The sequence below is a fragment of the Carcharodon carcharias genome, chromosome 8 (assembly GCF_017639515.1).
Source record: "Carcharodon carcharias isolate sCarCar2 chromosome 8, sCarCar2.pri, whole genome shotgun sequence".
Lineage (NCBI taxonomy): Eukaryota > Metazoa > Chordata > Chondrichthyes > Lamniformes > Lamnidae > Carcharodon > Carcharodon carcharias.
In genome coordinates this window covers 64083884-64099654 of record NC_054474.1, presented here as the reverse complement: position 1 = coordinate 64099654, position 15771 = coordinate 64083884, and the positions used below count along the sequence as shown (strand labels likewise).

General features: G+C 47.3%; 1 protein-coding gene across 1 annotated transcript in view; it reads right to left on the bottom strand.

The window, feature by feature from the left end:
* Positions 1-15630: 15630 nt before the first annotated feature.
* LOC121281444 overlaps positions 15631-15771 on the bottom strand; it is an 80819-nt gene continuing 80678 nt past the window's right edge. Inside the window, exon 12 of the mRNA XM_041194389.1 lies at positions 15631-15752. Coding sequence (XP_041050323.1) covers positions 15631-15752 — 122 coding nt within the window. The remainder of the gene's footprint in view (positions 15753-15771) is intronic.

The window sequence follows — 15771 nt, the reverse complement described above, 5'->3', positions numbered from 1 at the left end:
CAATTGGGGATGGGCAATAAATGCTGGCCCAGCCAGCGATGCCCACATCCCATGAATGAATAGGATAAAAAAAACTAGAACTGAACACAATACTCTAGTTGTGGCCTAATCAGAGCTTTATAAAGATCCAGCTTAACTTCCCTGCTTTTGTACTCAAAGCCTCTATTTATGAAGACCAAGATTTCATATGCTTTGCTAACTACTCTCCCAGCCTATCCTACCACCTTCAAAGGCCTATGTACATGAGTACTTAGGTTCCCCTTTAGAACTGTGCTATTAAGTCTATATTGCCTGCCCCTGTCATTTCTGCCAAAATGCATCACCTCATACTTGACTGCATTATACTTCACCTGCCCATTCTGTTGGCTGTTGTCATCGATTGATATCATCGAGCAGAATTTTCCATTCTGGAGACTAAGTGCAATGGCAGGTGGGGAATTCAATGTGATTCCCACTGAGCAGCGGCTCGAATTAACCCAGGCGATCTTCTGTTTTTCAGCTTATTAATTATGCATTAGCGAGGGTATTGTCATAACTCATGGTGGGATGGACAGGGATTCATCTGCCCTGCCATTACCTTCTGGGGTCAAAGGTCATGGTGCCATATTTAAATGGCACTCATACAGGCATTCACTCACTGCAGGCCAGTGGGCTGTTTCATTCTGTTTCTCAATGATGCCCAAAAGAACCAAACCCTACGTGCCACAGTTCAATGAGGCCTCCCTGGGGATTCTCCTCCAAGCTACGCAGGAAAGGTGATGGGTCCTCTTTCCTTGAGATGGGAGCAGGAAGTCTTCCCATCTGACCATGCTGGCTTGGGAGGAGGCCTTCAGGGATGTCAGTGCATATAGTCAACAGAAATGGACCGCCCTGCAGTGCAGGAAAAGAATGAATGATCTGATGCACTCCACGAGGGTAAGTAGAACTTCTTCTCACTTCAAGCTCACACTCTCATAAGGGCATCAGTCAGCCTAAGGGTTACAATCCACAGGGATTTCACACACTATCAGCAGATTGGGCATCAGCACTAAATGTCTACCAGCCACTTTAAGATCATCATCTCATGTAAGATCCTGCGTAAATGATGTCTTAATCCCTTACTGGAGAATGCTTAGCACATACAACAGACATGCATGCTTCTGAACTGCTCCTTCATCCATAGTGCTCACAGTCAATCCATCTGTCTTTATACAGCACAAGATTGCCCATAACAGAAGGGAGAGAGTAAAGACTGCAGGGGCACCCAATAGTTGAGAACACTCTTCACTGATGAGGAACAGACAGAAGAGCTCGCTGGAAAGGATAGAAATCATTTTTGCGCAGAAGACAAGATTGACCTCCCTCAACAAGCCAGTGAGGGTCCATCCAGTATACATTAGGCACATCCAGACAATGAGTGCGAGCGACCTATAATGCTGGACCCTGTCTAGTCAATCACTAATTATCACTTCTCCATATTCCAGCCACCTGCAAGAAAAAATTTAGGCCATCATCAAGCAAGCACCTCAGCCCCAGTCCCCAGACCAGATCAGATGAGGATGCTGCACACCTCACTGATGAAGACCCTCCACCAGCGCAGATACACGCACCTCAGTGGGACCTAGTTCTAGAATAGGCTTGGGTTCACAATCTGGTGATCACCTCACCAACATGGGTCCACAGCAGGCGGAGGCAGTGACAGCCAAGGTCTCTGACACTCAGAGGATGGCTGGAGACCAGATCCCTACTGAGTCTGAGTCCGATGATGAGGCTATGGAATCAGCCCTGAGAGAAATATTGCACATGCAGAGACGGGCAGGGGAACATCAGGCTCTAGTCTTAGATGCGTTCCAGCAGTGGCTCGGTGAGAGGAGGACAGGGCATCTCAACCTCCCTCCAGGTGCCCTTCTCCTCAAGGAGTAAGAAGGGGTGCCCTCAGGCACCCAAAAGGAGGAGATACACCAACCAGACACCCCAGGGGCATCCACCCAGGACACGCCAAGGGTTTCTTGCCCCTCCAAATCCCTTCTGCCTGTGATCCCGATATAGTAATTATGGTTTTATTTAGTGTGCAGTATATTTTTAAGAGTAATACTTGTTAGGAAAGATCACATGATCTAGAGTAACTAATAGGAGAGTAGCACAGGTTATCTCCGCAGTCAATGGAGAGATAGAGTTGGAGTTGAAAGCATGCATGTAGTTGCTGCTGAGTATGTAGTAAATAAACTTAATGTTTTCACTTAATATGTTGTCTGCAGTTCAACTCTATTACAAATAGTTAACTCAGCTACCCCACAACAAACTGGTGATTAGGATAAAACAGGATTGAACAGAAGAAACCAAGTTAGAAAGAAGTCAGCACTGTATACCTCACCCAGTGATTGTAAGTAGCAAGCTTCGTTAGATTTGAAGAAGTTATCTTCTCTCAAAATGTCACAGTTTGGGAGAATTGATCCTTTTGAACCAGCCACAGATGATTGGTCTCAATACACAGAACGCCTCATGTTCTTTTTTCAAGTGAACGAGATTACAGGGGAAGAGAAGAGGCAAGCAATCCTCATGAGTACCTGTGGGAGTAAAACCTATGGTTTTATTTGAAGTTTGACAGCACTCAGTACCCCAGGTTTGAAGAATTTAGATGAATTGGTGGATCTTGTTAAGGGTCACTTTCAACCCAAACTTTCATCACAATGCAGAGGTTCAGGTTTAATTCATGAAATAAAGCCCCAGATGAGACAATTGCATGCTACATGGCAAATTTGAAGCAGCTAACGGAACATTGTAAGTTCGGTATGACTGAATGACATGCCAGAGATTGTTTAGTGTGTGGTGTAAAAGAAAACACTATTCAGAAAAGATTATTGTCCGAAGTGCATCTGGATTTCAAGAAGGCACTAGAGATAGCGCTGGCCTTGGAAAGTGCAGTAAGAGATTCACAAGCAATACAGGTGCACAAAATGGCACCATCCTCCACTTCAGGTAGGAAAACTTAGCCAAAAGTGGCACGAAAAAGTGAGATTCTGCTGAGAAGCAGGAAACAGCCCCTGCTAGCCGAAGAATAAAGTAAAATAACTTAGCAGCAAAATCAAAGAATAATTTTATTAGAGGTGGAAGCAATCAGCCTTTTAGCGATTGACAATTAAAAAAAATTGAATGCTACTATTGTCATAAAAATGGACATATGATGAGGCAGTCAGGGAAAGACTCAACAGGCTTGTAAACAAAAGAAGAAACCCAATGAAATCTACAATGTAGAAGAGCCTGAAATAACAAATTCTGACATTTATTTATTGTTCAAGCTGAAAGTTAGAAAGACAGAGCCAATATTTGTAACAGTGAAAGTAAATGGCAAACCTATTAAAATGGAAGTAGACACGGGACCTTCCACTACTGTAACAGGGGAGCATACCTTCAGATATTTGAATTATGGTGAACATCAATTAAGCTTAGAACAAACAGCTTCAAAGCTAAAAACACATAGAGATGAAGACATTCAAGTAAAAGGCATAAGCGTGGTAACTGTCCATTATGAAAGCCAATCGACAAAGCTACTAGTGTTGGTATTGAGAGGCAGAGGACCAGGCCTTCTAGGGTGAAATTAGCTAAGGGAAATCAACCTTGACTGGCCACTGAGATTCTCAAAGGAAGCTGGAAGCATGCCTGCTTTGAAAAAGGAGTGTAAAAGGACTCAACAACCTGAAAAAATGCAGCCTGCCTTATGCCAAAGCCTGGAAGAACAGCAGAAGAAACTCAGAGACCCTGCTTGATGACAGAGTTCAAGAGCAGGTGAGCAACATTCGCATGGGGAAAAAAAACTTGTTAAAAGACCTTCACACACTACAAGATTGCCTCAGGTCAAAGTTGGTACCTCTGGAAAATTATGAAGAGAAACAGAAAGAATTCAGCCCTCCTCTGAACAAACTGAGAATTAGTTGGCAGAGAAGACACAACAATGCTCAATTTTCCAAGAAGCAGACAGATAATGAAATTTTGGGAAACTCAGTCACTGATCTCAGACAAGTTGAACTTGTCTGGCCAATAGTGAAGTCAAAAAGAAGGTTGAGATTAAAGTCTTCACCAGAAAGAAGAAGGCAGGTAGAAAGAAGATACAGAAATACTAATAGGGCTTTAATTCTGGCAGCAAACGAATATTCTTTCCATCAATTCGCAAACGCCAATGCCCTTAGTAGTTTGCCCTTACAAGAAAATGGTGAGCACGTCCTAGTTCCACAGGAGCTTGTTTTACTATTAAATTTCTTAGATTCCATGCCCGTATGTGTTTGACAGATCAGAGACTGAACAAGTCGGGACCCAATCCTATCTCAAGTATGAGAACAAGTGCTACATGGTTGGTCACAGGAGCCTGTGTCTGACAAAATGAAACTGTACTTCAACAGAAGACATGAAATAACTATCCAGGATGGCATCCTATTGTGGGATGCATGAGTGATAGTTGATCCAAAGGGAAGAGAGCCACTTTCAATTGATCTACATAGTGCCCTTCCAGGAATTTCCCAAATGAAGGCCGTAGTATGCAGCTATCTATCACAACCAGGAATGGATGGCAAAATAGAGAGTTTAGTAAAGCACTATGTGCAATGTCAGCAACTGCAAAAGTTGCCAGTGACAGCTCCATTACACCCATGGGAGTGACCAGGTAGACCCTGGGTGCGGTTACACTTTGACAACGTTGGACCTTTCCTGGGAACAATGTTTCTGCTCATTGTCGATGCCCTTTGAAAATGGCTGGACATATATGAGGTGAAGTCGCCAATGTTGGGCGCTACAATTGAGAAACTACAACAAAGTTTTGCCATTACAGCCTACCAGGAGTAGTCATTTCAGATAATGGCACAGCATTTACGAGTGCTGAGTTTCAACAGTTTGTCAGCCTCAATGGTATCACTCATGTGAAAACTGCACCGTACCACCCTTCCTCAAATGGACTGGCCGACAGGGTGGTTCAAATGTTCAAGACAGGCATGGAAAAGCTAACTGGCCATTCCTTGGCAACCAAACTAGCATGCTTTCTTTTCATTATTGGACCACACAACAACAGGTGCTGCCACTTCTGCACGGTTATTGTTGAAACTCCTTCTCAGGATGAGATTGAGCTTAATAATGCCAAATTTAGAGTGGAAAGTGGAAAGGAGTCAGGGAATCCAACAAACCATGGCATAGTCGTGAGAGGAAATTTACCGTGAGAGAGCCAGTATATGTGAAAAACGTCAGGAAAGGACCAAAATGTTTACCGGGTGAAATAAGTGCAGTGAGTGGACCTCTATCTTACCATGTGGAGCTGGAAGGCCAGATCATCCGTAAACATGTGGACCATTTAAGGAAGAGAGAAACATGTCTTCAAGATTTGGTTCCACCAGTGATCATGACCTGGTCTGCATTTCCTGTTGAGGATACTCAACCCAGGACTGACACGTCTGATGTTCCTGTAAGAGTTAAGGATACAGAACCGCAAGTTCCCACTGAAGCACCTGATGTTCAGGCAACTCTGGAAAAGGAGATTCCTGACAAAAAATCTGAAGTTGTGGAGCTGCAACGGTCCACACATACTAAGAAACCACCTGAGAGACTGAACTTGTAAATTCCTAACCCAGTCTAAATATTATGTTGTCTTGAAAAATATGTACATGTAAATACAATATGTATAGCAGAGTTAAAGGGGGAGGAATGTAGTAATAATGGTTTCATTTAGTGTGTAGTGTACCTTTCAGAATAATACTTGTTAGGAGAGATCACATGATCTGTAGTAACCAATAGGAGAGTAGAACGGGCTACTTCCACAGTCAGAGTAGAGATAGAGTTGGAGTTGAAAGCATACATGGGGCTGAATTTTCTGGTTGGTAGGGGGCGCAGAGTGGGAGTGGGTGCAGGTGGGCACGGTCCGCGCCACCATCTTACACGGGTGGGCCAATTAAGGCCCATCCAGCATAATGTTTGACTCCTGAGGATAGCAGGAGTGGGCGGGCGGTGGCAGGAGTGCACTGTCCGCTGTGTCCAATGGTGACCCGGCGACCTGTTTATATGAAGCGTTGGCAGCCTTTGCAATGCTGCTCACAATGTCAAATGGAAGGCCACAGCAGAGGGCTTCTGGTGACTAGGCCAGTCCAGAGGGTAGGCCAGCGGAGCAGGCCAGGATGGAAGATAGAGTAAGGGGACAGGCCAGGCCAGAGGGTAGGGCGGGGGACTAGTGTGCCTCTTGTTTCTCAGATGACTGACTTGCTGCCCTCCTCGAGGGCAGCATGGTGGGAGGTACTGGTTCCACAAGACAGGAGGAGGAGGACCCCCACATGACCAAACGTGCCTGGGAGGAGGTGGCGGAGGTGGTGAGCTCCCACGACATGGTGCGGCGCACCTGGACCCAGTGTTGCAAGCGCTTCAACGACTTGTTGTGCTGAGGAAGGGTGAGTACCATGTCGGCATTGGTCATTTAACCCAGCAGGTCGGCTTACCCCCCTGCTGCTCCCCCCACTCCTCCTCCCCCGCCCCAAGTCTGAATGTAGTGAATGCAATGAATCATCGGTGGCATTTGTCCTTTGCTGGGTGGGCCAGCAGATATTGCCCATGCCGAGGTCACCCTAAGAGGGTGATGAGGAGATGTGTTTTGCCCCCACAGCATGCGGTACACTGAAACCCACATGACTGGTTTGGGGGCAACCTGGAGGAGCTGCACCTAGGCGCAGTGCTGGAACTCCAGGACATGTCAATGTCAGGGTGATGACATGCTGGGAGGGGAGCTTCAAGGTGGCGTGGCAATGAACCATCTGCTACTCTCTGTGCTCCACGTGCTTGCGCCTCCTTGCTATGGAAGGATATACCATGTGGTGCCTAATGTGATGTAGGCAGCATGTGTTCAAGGTGGGGGGCGTGGGTGGTGGAGAACAGGCCTAGCAGCTTTGTGTGAGTGTTCAGCAGCAGCGGGGTGAGGAGGCACTGGAGCCCTGATATCTCCCACTCTGGTTGGGGTGGGCCGTGCGCGGAGAGAGTCCATGTGGAATTTGCACTAATCAATGTTTGTCTCTCATTTTCAGGAGAAGAATGCTCATAATGCAGCAGAGCATGCGAGGATTGACAGCAGCCAGGCGCAGGTCGCCATTCTTAGCCTGTTCGAGCAGGAGGCCCTGGATCTGGAGAGGCACCATGTGCCAAGGTCCACTGGTGTCGATGAGGCTGGGGTGCCATGGCCAGGTATTTATGCCCAATAGCAAGGTCAGCATTGTTCTCCCAACAGCCATGGCACTGCTGAATGTTAATTGATTTAATTTTGGAACATGGCTTGACCATTGGTTATGGAAGGATGAGCGCATAATGATCCGGGGGGACAGGGGTGCACTTTGTCATTGTCTCCACATTAACTGATCCACTGTCCTTGTTCTTCCTTTCAGCATCAGCAGAGCAAGGTTGGGAGCAGCAGAGGCCCCCACTCACACCTGAGGCACCTGAAGTCTCACCAGCATCACACCATCACTACAAGGCAGGCACCAGTGCAGATACTAGCACCTCAGTGGGAATTCGAACATCGGCTAGTGTCCCAGGGCACAGTGGCGCAGGCACTTCACATTCTCTGGAGAAGCTGGCAGAGACAGAGAGTGCTCATGGCACCAGCAGTTGGAGGACTGCAGGGGACCAGACCACATGCTCAGTCGGTGCCTGATGATGTGCCTGTGGAGTCGTCCACAACACAGCAGGTGCAGGAAGCGCAGGGTATGCGGGAGCATCTGGTGGAGATACATGAGGCTATGTTTGGCTTAGTCTCCGTGGTGGAGAAGTCTATGAGGACAATCGCCGAAGCAATGAGCTACATATCCGAGCACCATGTGTCCTCCACGGAGGGAACGGCGGCTCTCATGGAGAGGCTCCTCCAGGAGACCAATCAGGGCTTCCTGGGGATGCGCTCTGACCAGCAAGCCCTCACATCAGCATTGACCTCAGCTGGTCAGTGCCAGTGTGGGAGATGGTGTGGGCATCAAGTTTCTCAGCTCGTTGCCCATCCATCCACGATGAGCAGGGAGGTCAGAAGCGACCTCACGTCGGTGCAGCAGCTGCCTGTCGTCTCTGCGGGCACCTCTCAGGGCGCTCCAGATGAGGGCAGCAGCTCCTCCACCCCTCTCTCAGTGACTGTAGCATCAAGTGAGGCTGCGACGACTGAGGAGATGCCAGCTGTGGAACTTGCAGCTCCCTCCCAGGTGGGGCCAGCACATGCTCCACAGGCCAGAGGACAACCGCCAAGGTCATCTAGGCCAACAGGACAGCAGAGTCAGCAGGCTGTCTCAGATGCCACTCCCAGCGATGGGGCAACACCAAGACGTAGCACCCGGAAACGAAAACATACGGCACCTTAGGCCCACCACGGGTTTATCACTGGTGCTTTTGTGTTGGCTCGAGATGAGGTCCTCACGATTTGTTTTGATTTGTAACACTATCATCTTTTTTTTGGAATAAGTTGGTTTGCTTGACATATTAAATTCAGATGTGTCACCATGGCTGAGGGTGCTTCTTTTCTTCTGCATGTGTATAGTTTCCAAAAATGTAATGAGTGCTTTGATGGACATTCAGCTTTATTAACAAGGACCTTAGTTAATGTTCCTATCCAGGCAGATTTTGCACTTAGGTATCGAGTATGGAGCCTACAGCCCAGGCTTGTCCTGGAGGTCCATATGTGATGTGATAGCTGAAGGTGCATTGGACTAAAGACTCCCGGGTGTCCCTGCCTCCCTGGACTGTGCCCGGGTCAGTGTCTACCCTTTCAGCATTTCCCTGTGAGTGGTCATCCTCAGACTCACTGCTGGACTCATCGTGTGCAGACGCAGCCACTGCGTCAACATCTTCATCGTCCGGTGCAAGATTGTGCAGAGCGCAGCATGCAACTACTAGCACTGAGGCACAATCTGGCGGGTAGTGGAGTGCGCCCCCTGAGCGGTCCAGGCATCGGAAGTGCATCTTGAGAAGACCAATGGCTTTGTCCATCACAGCCCTTATGGAGGCGTGGCTCCTATTGTACCGCTGCTCAGCTTCTGATATTGGATGGCGGAGAGGTGTCATGAGCCACCTTCTGAGGGGATAGCCCTTGTCACCCAGCAGCCACCCATCCAGCCGGGCTGGAGCACTGAAGAGCCCCGGCACTTGGGAGTGTCTGAGGGTGTAGGTGTTGTGGGAGTTGCCTGGGTACCTTGCGCAGACTTGCAGAATCAGCATCCTGTGATCACACACTATCTGCACGTTCATGGAGTGGAAGCCCTTCCTGTTGATGAAGGCACCGGGCTCACCTGTTGGTGCCTTGATGGCCACATGTGTGCAGTCTATAGCACCCTGGACACGGGGGAAGCTAGCAATGGTCACGAAGCCTCTGGTTCGCTGTGCTTGACTTGCCTGGTCCCAATGGAAGTGGATGAAGGTCAATGCATGCCTGAACAGAGCATCTGTAACCTGCTTGACACAAGTGTGCACAGCTGATTGGGAGACACCGCAAAGATCACCCACTGACCCCTGGAAGGAGCCAGAGGGCAGCTGTGACCTTCAGAACCACTGGCATGGGGTGTCCACCCTCACAGTTAGTGGAGATCTCAGGCCCTATCATCTGACAGATATAGTTGACTGTTTCCCTTGACAGTTGGAGCCTCCTTCGGTACTGCACCTCAGACATATTGAGGTAGCTGCTTCGCTGCCTGTATACCCTGGCGGCAGGATAGTGATGTCTTCTGCGGCCCCTTCTATCTTGGACTGCCTCTTGGTCCTGCACCCCTTGTGCCTGCACCTGTCCTCCCTAAGGTGGCTCCCCTGGAGGCTGAACGTGCACTCCTGGCCTCCTCCCCCTTCTAATCTTCACTTCCTCCTCAGAGGAGCTGCTTGCACTGGACAGTTCAGCTCCCATTCCCAGGCTAAGGGAAGGTTTCCTGAAACCTGCAGGCCCAGCAAAGATTCCTCACTGCAGAGTGCTGAGCTGAAGGTTAAGAATCCAGAAAAAGCAGCTGGTATGTGTTTTGAAGTATTGCAGATCACATTGGCAAATTTCAAAAACTTTCAAAAATAAATATTTGACAGAGCACACTCGTGACCCCAGTGAGCCCTCTTATCCCGCCCGTGGATGAGGTTAATACAAATGCGCCCATGCGCTAACCCAAAGATCGCACGGGCACTGAAAAATCAGCATCGATTGGTGAGTCAAGGGCCTTAAGCGGCCCATTAATTAATGGCGGGCAAACATCAGACATCATTGTGCGCCCGCCCAGTGAAATATTGCGATGGCACGTGGTGACGTCGGGATGCTCACTTGATGTCACCCCATGTCACTTTACGTGCGCATGTGTGGGGCCCGCCCCCGCACACCAACGGGAAAATTCTGCCCATGTAGTTGCTGCTGAGTATACTTTAAGAAGTTGTCTGCAGTTCAACTCTATTACAAATAAGCAACACGACCACCTTATAACACCCAACAACTCCAGCAGATCAGGCCAAGGAGGGTGCACCTGCCCCAGAGCAGGAGGCCCTTAGCAGGCTGGAACCCTCCAGTCCTTGGGCTACCAGAGGACACCCGCCAAAGTCAACTCAGACTACGGGGCATAGCAGTCAGCAGGCTGTCTCCACTGCTGCTGCACATTTTGGGGCTGCACCTAGAGGTAGTGGTAGGCTTAGAAAAATTAAGAAGTTTTGAATGCACAATGGTGGCACAGGTGTTCAATCAATTTATATATTCCTTACTATTGTAAATATATTTTGTATTTATCCACCTCCAAGCCTCAGGCATTGAATGGCTAATCATTGTGATGCAAGGTCCTGCATTCATTCAAGGGCCCAATATGTAACCCCCTCAATTAGCTGCTATCTGGATCCTCAGTTGAATTAACTCTCAATCTCACCACAGGGATTAGCCTTTAGTTCCACATCTACAACGTTAACAAAGGTACATCATATATGAAAACGCTGGCTGGAGAATACACGTGACCCTTGGATCTCAGGCAGACTTTATTTGGCCTCAGGAGAATTGCTCATCAAGGTTAGTGAGCAGCTGCTACACTGAAGTCTGTAGTTTGTGGATGTAACAAGTATTGTGAATGTCAGAATCTTTTCTCCCAAGTGTATTTTGCAATGATGTTTGTTTTATGACAGTGAGATATTGGGAAAAGTAGTATACGCTATCAAGCGGTATAACCTTTAACCTCTCCCTGCAGTGTGTTATCATCTCTGCATTTAGGGCTGAACGTTATTCCTTTATTAGTTCCCACTCTCCCCATGCATGATGCTGAGCAATGGAAGTTGGTTTCACTTGGTGACATTTGAAATATCTGATTAACGGGAATGAGGCGTATGCTGTCATAGGTGTGTTCTCCTCCTGATCAAGCGGTCAACTTATCTATTAGGATCTTACTTGGCTCCTGAATGGCTGCTTTTGTAATGGCACAACTCGATAGGGAATTCGTTGCATAACTGTGCATTCATTGACTTGGTCTTTGTGGAATGTACATTGTTGGAGATTGTAATGCTATGAAAGCAATTTTTTGGCACATCTCCCGAGTGCTCGGCAGGATCTCTGAGGGATTTTTTTCTAGCTTGTTTTTCAAATTGCATCATTCTTCATTGAATGTAAAAATGGCGCTGCTGACTTTTGTATGGTGAGGCGAGGTTCCAGCCTCTCCTTTTAACCCCCCAATTTCCTTCCATCCTCCTCCCAACTCACTTCCTCTAATTCCCCTTGCTCCGATCACTATCCAGCCTCCTCCTGTTACCCTTGACCCCATCATTGTCCATACGGATATTCCTGTTCTCCCCTCTTGAACCCTTTAACGTTGATGTCCCCTGCCATATGTTGACCTGGCCCCTCCTCTTCTCGAGGCCACATGTATCTATACTCTCAGGGAAACCCCATGAGACTTTTCAGCTACCGACTTACAAGGCAGAACTTTATGTCCTATGGGCGGGCATGCGCCTGACCCGATCAGGAGTAAAATAGTGCGCGATGACATTGGGCGAGTGTCCTGATGTCAGTTCGCACTCACGTAATATCTCGGTCAGCGGACGCGCACGGGAGTGGGCAGCACGCCCACCGACAATTAAGAGGTCAGTTAAGACCATTAAGCTAGCAATTGATTTGTATTTTTCCCTGCCTGTCCAACCTAATGGTTGGCGACTGGGTAAATAGCCCAAGCGGCCTTTGCATTCTTTAGGAAACCTCATCCACGGGCCGGATGAGGCTTCCAATGGTAGTAAAAAGAAACATTTTAAACACCATTTTTAATATGTCCCTATCCATGTGACTGAGTCACATGTGGAAACATGTTTCCCTTATTTTTAAAATCTTTATTTTTATTGTAAAATTCTTCAGTTCCCTGAGGCAGTTCTGTGCCTTCAGGGGGCTTTCAGTGAGCGCACCCCTGCACATGTGCAGGCTTCAGTGCTCACGATCCTCCTGCCCCCACCTAGCAGCGCTGAGGTTCTCAGCATGTGTTTCACACGGGCTGACCAGCCAGCCTGAAATCGCGGTCGGGGCCCGATCGCTGGCTGAGGTCCATTTCATGGCCACTCCCGGGCTCACCTGCCGCGCCCACCCGATGAAGAGAAAATCCTGCCCGTAGGATCCAGATGCCTCCCCTGAATGTGACTCTCACAATACCCTGACTCGAACCCACAGGACCAAATACCTTATGTGAATAACACACCCTTGACACCATACTGTGCATGAGCATCACTGCCCAGAGAGCCCTTCCACTGCCCAACACCAGGGCCAAGACATGCCATGCAGAGTCCCCTAACATGGCCCATACAGCTCCAGAGCAGTCAATGACTCTTCCTTGGACAGTCTTATAACTCATGCCCCAGGACAGTCTTTCACTACTCCACTCTGCTCCTTGACCACCCCCTTGTCCTGCCTCTGTCTCCCTCCTCCCCTCTCATTTCCACCCCCAGTCCTGCCTCTATATCCCCACTCTGCCCGTCGTGTTCTCCCCAAGTCCTGCCTCTGTCTCCCCCTCCCCTCTCATGTTCCCCTTCCCAATCCTGCCTCCATCTCACCCCTCCCCTCTTGTGTTACCCCCAGTCCTGATTCAGTCTCCTCCCACCCCTCCCCAGTTCTGCCTGCATTTCCCTCCTCCCCACGGGCCATGCTGCCCCTGCCCAGCCTTGGCATACCTGGTGATTCAGGCACCCGATATCGCATGGCAACACTCCTAAAGGTAGTTGAAAGCAATGTCAATTGACCTCAAGTTGTGGATGAACTGCAACTGCCAGGTGCACACCACTCACATACAGTCAAGGAACAGACCATTCTAACTATCCACTGGCAAGGCATTTAATTTGGAGAGGGAATGTAATTCTGGTGACTGTTGGTGAGAGCTGTGCCGGATACCATTTTGGTGTTGGCATTAGCACACACAGCGAGTGGTTGCCCAAAGTAAGTAGCGTAAGCAGAATGCAAAACTGATTTTTGTTTTTATTATTCATCCATGGGATGTGGCGAGGCCAGCATTTATTGCCCATCCCCAGTTGCCCTTGAGAAGCTGGTGGTGAACTGCCTTCTTGAACCACTCCAATTCATGTGGTGTAGGTACACCCACAGTACTTTTGAGGAATTTGACCCAGCGGCAGTGAAGGAACTGATTTGACACAAGTGTTGCTCTTTTACTGTTGATTAAAGGAGGTCACTGAGTTCCATCTGAGGCACCACTCCAGTGTGCAATCAACACAGATATGGTCATGAAGGTCAGGCTATCCATGAAATGTGAGGGCAGACCATTGGCATGCTGAAACCATGCCTGTGCTGCCCAGACTGGGATTATCTTGCTCACTTTTAGACAGTTGCCGTCAATAACATCACTAACAATGTGCGCTTCTCTGATTGGCAGGTTGGTAAAATTCATGGTTACAGGATCACCAGTGAAACAAAAGATGATTGAGAAGAGGTATGATATATGAAGTAATAGGAAGTACAGAGGGAGTTGACATGGGCAGGCCGGAAGCTTGGGAGGTTTTAAGAAGCATATTAAAGGAAGGGAGAGAGAGAGATAAACAGGTCTATGGAGGAAATTCCAGAGATTAGGGCCTGGACAACACGACTATCATTAGGGGAGTGTTGCAAATCAGGGATGCACAAGTTGGAGGACTGGAGGAAGTTACAGAGACAGGAAGAGCGCAAGGTCATGGATGGATTTCAAACAAGAATGAGAATTTTAAAGTTGAAACGTTGTTGAGCCAATGTAAATCAGTGAAGAGAGAGGTAATTTGTGAACAGAAGTTAATGTAAGTTAGGACCCAGGCAGCAGAGCTTTACATAAGTTCAAGTTAACTTCACTAAGTATTCAAATTAACTCCCCTTGTACAACTAGAGGGCTGACAAGAAATTCCTGTCCCCAACACTGCCAGAAATGCGTGTGGGGCACCAAGTGAGAGGCAATCTATTGTTAAAAAAAATTCTGCCTCATTTTCAAATCAGTGATAGTTAATGCTAAGTGGACTTAACCTCTAGACAAAGAATGAATATCATAGTGGCATCTTCTCTACAAGATTAGGGTTCTGATGCATGGATGCATCGAATAATTGAAGATTTACTTTACAATGAGTGCTAAGCGCACAAGTCTTACATACCCAGCACCAGCACTCCTGGGCTTCAACACAAAATTTGCTCCCCACTCCCCAAAATGAAAACATTACCTCCAGATAAAGGAACTACCATAATTACTTAGGCCAAAGAAGATAATGAGCCATTAGATACATATTTGGAAAATCTATATTATATATATAAAACTCATGGTAGGCCATAAAATTAAAAAGAATGCACGTGTGAGACGACTGCTGTAGTGCTCGCTTTATATCCTCCATTTTGTCGGCTACACAGGGATGCATGAAACCTGACTAATGGGCTGTGCTGGCCTCTAGTGGTGATTTTTAAAATACATACAAGTGAGCTGCTTTTAAAATAGTCACAGTGACTGTGTACAGCGAGTATTATCTAGTTGGAGGAAGTGAGATATGATTGCTTGATACGTTTCATTCACAAACGCCAAGTGAGAATGATAGTAACATAAACCTTAAAACAAAATAGATTCTTACCAATAAGAAGAGCAGACTCACCACCATCTTCTCAAGGGCAATTAGTGATGGACAATAAATGCTGGACTTACCCTCACATCACAAGAACAAATAAAGAAACAAAGGCAACATTTTGGCAATTGCTTTTGAGGAGTGGGAGCAACTCAATCAATATGAGGAATAAGCCTCGCAAATTATTCACAGTGGACATTATGAGAAGATTAACAGTACATCTCCAGTCCAGGTAGCTAAGCAGATAACTTGGTTAAATCGGCTACAGTCTAGAATTTTCCAGCAGCAGTTGCAGTTCAAAATATTGTCAGTCACATGCTACAGCACATAACCACTAGCAGAGTTTTATTAAATTAACAAGTTACAGGAGAGACATTAGGAAGCATCTTGTAAAAACTGCACAGGTGATACACTTTCCTGAACACTGGAGCTAATAATTCATAAAGCCTGACCCTGGAGTAACAATCCATGCGTGCAAGCAGTTGAAAAGAAATGTTTATATCTAATAAATGCCCTGCAGCTGCATGAGAAATAAAACAGCTGAGATTTTTTTTTTATTGGACATTAGTCTTTGTGATTCCGCATTGCCTGCTATTATCTTACTAATTATACAGATTTTGTAGTGAAGCTGTCTCTTCGCTTTCTCATAAACAAAACGTCCAGGTACTCTTCATCTAGTGAATCTTCCATCACATAAGGCATTTCACCTCCTTCCTCTTCAAACTCTGCTTTAATGAGAAAAGGTTC